Source organism: Gobius niger (genome assembly GCF_951799975.1).
Source record: "Gobius niger genome assembly, chromosome: 3".
Taxonomy (NCBI): domain Eukaryota; kingdom Metazoa; phylum Chordata; class Actinopteri; order Gobiiformes; family Gobiidae; genus Gobius; species Gobius niger.
Window position 1 is genome coordinate 10417538 of NC_136854.1, and position 6909 is coordinate 10424446.

General features: G+C 46.3%; 2 protein-coding genes across 2 annotated transcripts; both read left to right on the top strand.

The window, feature by feature from the left end:
- Nucleotides 1-109: 109 nt before the first annotated feature.
- LOC306961017 (uncharacterized protein) lies at nucleotides 110-1238 on the top strand (the record flags this gene model as incomplete). The annotated part of the gene is made up of 3 exons (XM_079553625.1): nucleotides 110-536; nucleotides 613-717; nucleotides 1099-1238. The coding sequence occupies exons 1-3, from the start codon at nucleotides 143-145 to the stop codon at nucleotides 1236-1238; spliced, it is 639 nt and encodes a 212-aa protein (XP_079409751.1). The 5' UTR covers nucleotides 110-142.
- Nucleotides 1239-1617: 379 nt separating this feature from the next.
- LOC306961018 (uncharacterized protein) lies at nucleotides 1618-6462 on the top strand (the record flags this gene model as incomplete). The annotated part of the gene is made up of 4 exons (XM_079553626.1): nucleotides 1618-1853; nucleotides 1939-1986; nucleotides 2276-2335; nucleotides 6454-6462. Exons 1-4 carry the CDS (start codon nucleotides 1653-1655, stop codon nucleotides 6460-6462), a joined length of 318 nt encoding a protein of 105 aa, XP_079409752.1. The 5' UTR covers nucleotides 1618-1652.
- Nucleotides 6463-6909: the final 447 nt, after the last annotated feature.

The following is a 6909-nucleotide window of genomic DNA, read 5'->3' on the forward strand; positions in this document are numbered from 1 at the left end:
TCTACAGCACCATCACAAGACTGAGGCTAGGATGATATGAAGTGTGGTTTCTCTATGCGTATGACTTTAGTTTAAGACATGGCTACTTCGGTTTGATTGTTTGACCATTGTGTTGTTTACTCATTCCACTTTTGTATTTCAGATGCCGCGCGGCAAGGGGTCCAGGCGATCCCTTGCGGCCAAGAGGAGGAGGGAGAAGCAGCTCGCGGGGCAGTGCGCTGTTCCTGAGGAGGAGCTCGCGGGGCAGTCTTCTGTTCCCGTCGAGCTGCTCCCGGGGCAGTGCGCTGTACCTGACGAGCTGCTTGCGGGGCAGTCCGCTCTTCCCGAGGAGGAGCTCGCGGGGCAGTCCCCTGTTCCCGTCGAGCTGCTCCTGGGGGAGTCGTCTGGTCCCGTCGAGCTGCTCCCGGGGCAGTCGGCTGTTCACGAGGAGGAGCTCGCGGGGCAGTCCGCTGTTCCCGTCGAGCTGCTCCCGGGGCAGTCGGCTGTTCCTGAGGAGGAGCTCGATCCCTCTCCTCTTTGGCCCCCCATCGAGGAACGTAAGTGGATTTCAGAATACTTCCACCTCCTTTTTAATTCTGTTTGATATTACAATGATTTCTCTTGTCTTTGAAGCCCGTGGACCCGGCTACCGACACCGTCCCCAGGTTTGGCCCACTGGAGTGTCCGGGAAGCAGCACCGGCTGGTGCTCCCGCAGGAGTCTCCCGACAAGAAGGCAAGTTCACGAGTTTGAGAAGGAAATAAATGTGTGACTTTTGATGTGCTGACAATCACTAAATACAGATTGTTTCTTTTTTGGTCTTAGTTCATTCTGCTTGTCGGGAACTCCCATCTGCGAGCCATCGTGGACCAGCACGTGCCGATGCAGGAGGGGCACTATTCCTTCGGCTTCAGCGCGACGCCTGGTGGTGGACCCTCGCACATCCACAGGGAGCTGGCTGGGACCACCCTGCCCCGAGGTGGGTACAGTTGTACTAGCAACATTTTAGCCTTTTAAAAAAAAAAAATTTTTTTTTTTTTTTTTTTTTTTTTTTTTTACATTTTTGAAATGTCTCATATAGTTCAGCACGTTTGACCTCTGACCCTTCTCTTGTTGTCAGAGCCAGCTCTTGTCGTTCTGATGGCACCCTGCAACGGACTGTCGACGTGCCGGACGTTGGACCAGGCTGCGAGGGAGTTCGGCCAGCTCCTGGCCTACGTCTGTGGACGCTGGCCCAAGGTGTGTACTTCACTTCTATGAGGTCTGAGTACTTCATTATTGTATTTAACTTGTCTAAATTGTAATTTTGTGTTCGTAGGTGTGTGTCGTGGATTTTCCACCTCGGCTTAGCGCTGGGGTGGAGATTCAGACCCTCCTTCGGCAGGCGTACCACCGCATCGCTGTCAGCATGGGTATGTATAAAAAATGCAACTGTCATCACTATTTTCCTTAGAGTGGCGCATACTTTAACATGTTCTTTTTGTTGCTAACATCTGTTTTAGGGATCCGCTACTTCCGTGTAGCACACAAGTTTCCCCGGAGCAAAGGGCATCTGTGGGCCAGGGATGGTGTAAGTACAGTCTCTCTCTTTAAAGTTGACCATTTTAGTGACTGTTGTTTTATTTAACGTGGGTGAATGATGTGTTTCAGACTCACCTGAGCGACGACTTTGGCATGCCCATCCTCGTCCAGCTGCTGTGGCAGGCGTGCTACATGCAGCTGGAGCTGGATGACGCTGCCGCTGTTGCGCCGGTGTCTCCTCCCCCGCCCCGCCCGGCCACCAGGAGGGTTTCCCCAAGAGTGGAGGTGCCCGAGCCGCCGCCCGTGCCACCTCCACCCCCTCCTGAGTGGACCGAGGTTCGACGGGGCAGCAAGGTGAGATACTGTTCCTGTTTTGTTAAAGCATTGTTAACTGAAGTTGCATTATACTGACTGCTTTGTGTTTATCTCTGTCACTCAGCCTGGGGTCTCCCCCGTGAGCCCCAAGGGACTGCTGCAGGCGCAGGAGGTTAGTGTTCTACTCTATAAAGCTATGGTTAGATTGTGAGTGCTGTGACTAAACTGTCTGTTTCCTTTGTTTTGAGGTGGAGAACGTGTTCTCCTTTCCCCTGTCGCCTTGCCTCTTCAGCCCTGCCATGCTGGTGGAGATGGAGCGCTTCTCTCCATCTCACGGCGGCTGTGGCCAGGGCATCGGCTCCTTTCCTTCGGGAAAGAAGGTAAGTATCAGATCTTGTGTGAAATGTTGTTGTTTAATCATGATTTCTGAGCTGGTGAAATAACGTGTCTTTTTTTTGCAGACGTCTCGGACGAGGCGTCGCAAGCGTGCTGCCCCAAAGAGACGCCAGCCCACGCGGCAGGTAGGTGTTTTTAAGGCTGTGCTCTTTATACGTTCTAAAGAAATTAATGCATATTTGTTATTTTGTTTATTGTAGGCGCGGGCAGCACAAGAGGTTGTGGCGGTGAGACCCAGCTCATCTGCCAGCTCCGTGTCTACTATGGAGGAGGACCAGGTCAGTGTCGTTTAAAGTGGCTGAATAAGTTTATACATTGTAACTTCTTTGATTATTAACAAATGTTGTCCTCTAGGTGGCGGCAGCTGTCGTGGAGGTGACACCAGGAACGTCACCTACCAGCGTGGTCATCCTGGACGGCTTCCTGGAGGAGGAGGTGTGTGTACTTTTTATTAATTGACACTCTATGATCTGTCATGAAGTAGTATCTAACACGTTATTCTTTTTGCAGCTGGAGTTCGTGGATGTGGGGGTGATTCCAGGAGCATCACTCACCAGTTCCCCCGACGCCCCAGTGGTCTTCGTGGACCAGGTGAGATGATGATTTTTATGTATCATTTTCAAAAGCAGCTACACTGAACAGAGTGAGATCCGCTTTAGTTTGAGAGATGTCTAATGGTTATGTGTTTTCTTTGTGACTTGTAGATGAAGAGGACCAGCCCCCTTTCAGCCAGTCAGCCTTCTCCACGCCGCAGCATTCCACCAGCTGTCCACGGGGAGAGCGCTTCTGACGCCAGGGACCCAGATAAGTCTTGCATTTGTTGTGCACAGTCTGACATGGATGTTAGTGATAGTGAAAGCCTTATCACGTTTGGTAGTAGCGATGTAGAGATGGAGGTTGATAGTCCTGTTGTAGCGTGTGTTGATATAGTTATGGAGGATAGCGTTCCCGTTGGTATTCCGAGTTGCGTTAGGGGTAGTTTTCATCAGGCTGATGACAGGTTCCCGTATGGAGGGGCTCAGTGTGCAGCCATAGCTCTGGTGGCATTAGCTAGGCACACTGTGTCCAGTGTGTTTACATGGCAGCAAAAGGATTTAGACAAGACTTTAGTGATTGGTGATGCTGTTTACACAGAGCTTATGGATAACGACCTGACTCATGGGCACGAGCTCTTACTAGCTTCTGACTTGCCCAAAGAGTCAGTTATTGATGGTCAACCGTTTGAGTTTGAGTTCAGTCAGCCGGTCGCTGGGGCTGCAAATGTACTAGAGAGTGAGCTTATTGTTTCCGGTACCTGTGTGACCTTAGATGGTGGTTTAAGAGAGATGTTGGCACACTATGATGCATGTCTACTGACGATGTGTGGCAACACTTGTGCAGTCATTAAAGACAGCGGTAGATACGCGGTGGTGGACTCACACAGTCGTAGTGCGACTGGGATGGTTGACCCTGATGGTAAAAGCGTTGTACTTTACTTTAGCAGCCTGGATGATTTATATGCTCATTTTTGCGCGTTAGCTGACTGTTATGAAGTTGACTATAAGTTGTTTGAGATTACAGGCGTTGTTGTCGTGGTTGTTGGTTTGAAGTGTGAAGCGTCTGAGGTCATTTTGCCTCAGAAGCCTGACACTTCTGACCAAAGGCCAAAGCGCAAAAGGTCAGTTAAAGCTAAGTCGTCTGTTCCCAAATGCACACTCACAAGTAAGAGGGTGAAACGTGAACGTGATGATTTGGATGTTGTGTGTGCTGATGTAGTTATGGAGGATAGTGTTCTAGTTGATAGTCCTGTTGTAGCGTGTTCTGATATAGTTATGGAGGATAGCGTTCCCGTTGATATTCCGAGTTGTGTTAGGGGTAGTTTTCATCAGGCTGATAGCAGGTTCCCGTATGGAGGGGTGCAGTGTGCAGCCATAGCTCTGGTGGCATTAGCTAGGCACACTGTGTCCAGTGTGTTTACATGGCAGCAAAAGGATTTAGACAGGACTTTAGAGATTGGTGATGCTATTTACACAGAGCTTAGGGGTAACGACCTGACTAATGGGAATGATAACTTACTACCTTCTGACTTGCCCAAAGAGTCAGTTATTGATGGTCAACCGTTTGAGTTTGAGTTCAGTCGGCCGGTTGCTGGGGCTGCAAATGTAGTGGAGCATGAGCTTATTGTTTCCGGTACCTGTGTGACCTTAGATGGTGGTTTAGCGGAGATGTTGGCACACTATGATGCATGTCTACTGACGATGTGTGGCAACACTTGTGCAGTCATTAAAGACAGCGGTAGATACGCGGTGGTGGACTCACACAGTCGTAGTGCGACTGGGATGGTTGACCCTGATGGTAAAAGTGTTGTTGTTTACTTTAGCAGCCTGGATGAAGTGTATGCTCATTTTTGCGCGTTAGCTGAGTGTTATGGACTTGAGTATAAGTTGTTTGAGATCACGGGTGTTGTTGTCGTGGTGGTTGGTTTGAAGTGTGAAGCGTCTGAGGTCATTTCCCCTCCGAAGCTTGACACTTCTGACCAAAAGCCGAAGCGTAAAAGCTCAGTTAAAGCAAAGTCGTCTGTTCCCAAACACACACACACACCTAAAAAGACAAAGCTTGATCGTGAATGTGATGTTGATTGGGATGTTGTTTGTACCGGTGCCACAGATGATGCTCTTGATTTTATTCCTCTTCAGGAGAATGTTTGTAGGGCACTGTGTAAGAACCTAAACATTGACTATGAGAGACTCGCTGTAGCAGAACCAGAAACAATAGATCCTTTGAGATCGTTAAAGTTAGATGTGCCGTGTACAAATGATAAAATCGTTGCCGACGGTAACTGTTTCTTTCGCTCGATCTCGCAGGCTGTTAGTGGCACACAGAAACATCATAGGAAACTTAGACTTGCGGTCGTTAAACATCTTAAAAGTAATGCATCAAAATACAATAGTCTTTTGCGTGATGGCTGCTCTTCTGTGGCCCAGTATATTAACGATAGTAATATGCATAGAGTTAACACGTGGGCCACTGAGATAGAGATCCAAGCAACAGCAGATCTTTTATGTGTAGATATATATACGTTTTTGAGTGGACGTTGGCTTAAATATGGTTGTACTACCAGGCCTTTGTCAACCAGCGGCATCTACCTCGAAAATATTAACAATATTCATTATGAAAATGTAACTTGCGTTAAAAACCCTGTGACCCATAGTTGTTACGGAAGCTGCCAAATTAATAGTTCTATTCTTATGGGTTACAACACTAGGTCTAGACAGGTAGATGCCCAATCAGTGGTTAGTCCAAACACTGAAACGAATGTACAACACACTAAATTATCCAAGTACATTCAAAACAAAAAGCATACACATTTAAAAAGCAAATATGCCACAATTAAAGATAGACTGCGTGAAACATTGAGAAGTAGATATAGGGAAAATGTAGATTATAGACAGGGAAAGAAAGCCGCAAATAGAGCTGCAGTCAACCTTAAATATAGAGACGATGTAGGTTATAGACAGGGAAAGAAGGCTGCAGACAAAGTTAAATATAGAGACGATGTAGATTATAGACAGGGAAAGAAGGCTGCAGACAAAGTTAAATATAGAGACGATGTAGATTATAGACAGGGAAAGAAGGCTGCAGACAAAGTTAAATATAGAGAAGATGTAGATTATAGACAGGGAAAGAAGGCTGCAGAGAAAGTTAAATATAGAGAAGATGTAGATTATAGACAGGGAAAGAAGGCTGCAGACAAAGTTAAATATAGGGAAGATGTAGATTTTAGAGAGGGAAAGAAGGCTGCAGACAAATTTAAATATAGAGAAAATTTAGATTATAGGCAGGCAAAGAAGGCTGCAGTCAATCGTAAATATAGAGACAATGTAGATTATAGAGAACAAAAAAAGTCTGCAAGCAGTGCTGCAGTCAATCTTAAATATAGAGAGAATGTATTTTATAAAGAGGAAAAGAAGGCTGCAGTCAATCTTAAATATAGCGACAATGTAGATTATAGAGAGAAAAGGAAAGTGGCAATCAAGGCAGCAAATAAAGATAAATATTGTGCTAATACAGAGTATAGACAAACGAAAAAGGCAGCTAGCATTAAAAAGTATGAAGATAACTTAAAGCACAAACACGATGTCAGGGCCGCCAGTAAACAGAAGTACAAAGATAGTCCCAAACATAGGCAGAAAGTAAAAACCTATAGCAAAGTGAAATACCACAAAGATGAGCAATACAAAGCTCAAACTCGTGTTGCTTACAGAAATCGTAAAAGGCAAATTAAGCGACAATTGGCTGATAATTTTGATTTGGTTAAGGAACGCTTTTGGCGGGAAGTTGAACACGGTCCTGAACACATTTGTTGCGTGTGCTTTAAATTATTATTTATCAACCAGGTCTTACCTTGTAGAAAGGATGATTTTATGGTTGATCCTAAATGTGCTGCTGTTGCTGAGGCCTGTATCTCAGATGCCTATTTACATACGTGTAGTAAGAGTTGTCCGTCACCGTGTCCGCTGTCTGATTGTAGAGGGAGTTTGTGGATCTGCTACACTTGTAACTCTAAACTCAAAAAGGGTCAAATGCCGGCTGAATGCTCAATAAACAATTTACAGTTAGATGACATTCCTCCTGAACTCGCGTGTTTGAACACTGTCGAACAGCATTTAGTGGCGCTCAATATAGTGTTTATGCAGATGTATGCTCTGCCAAAAGGGGG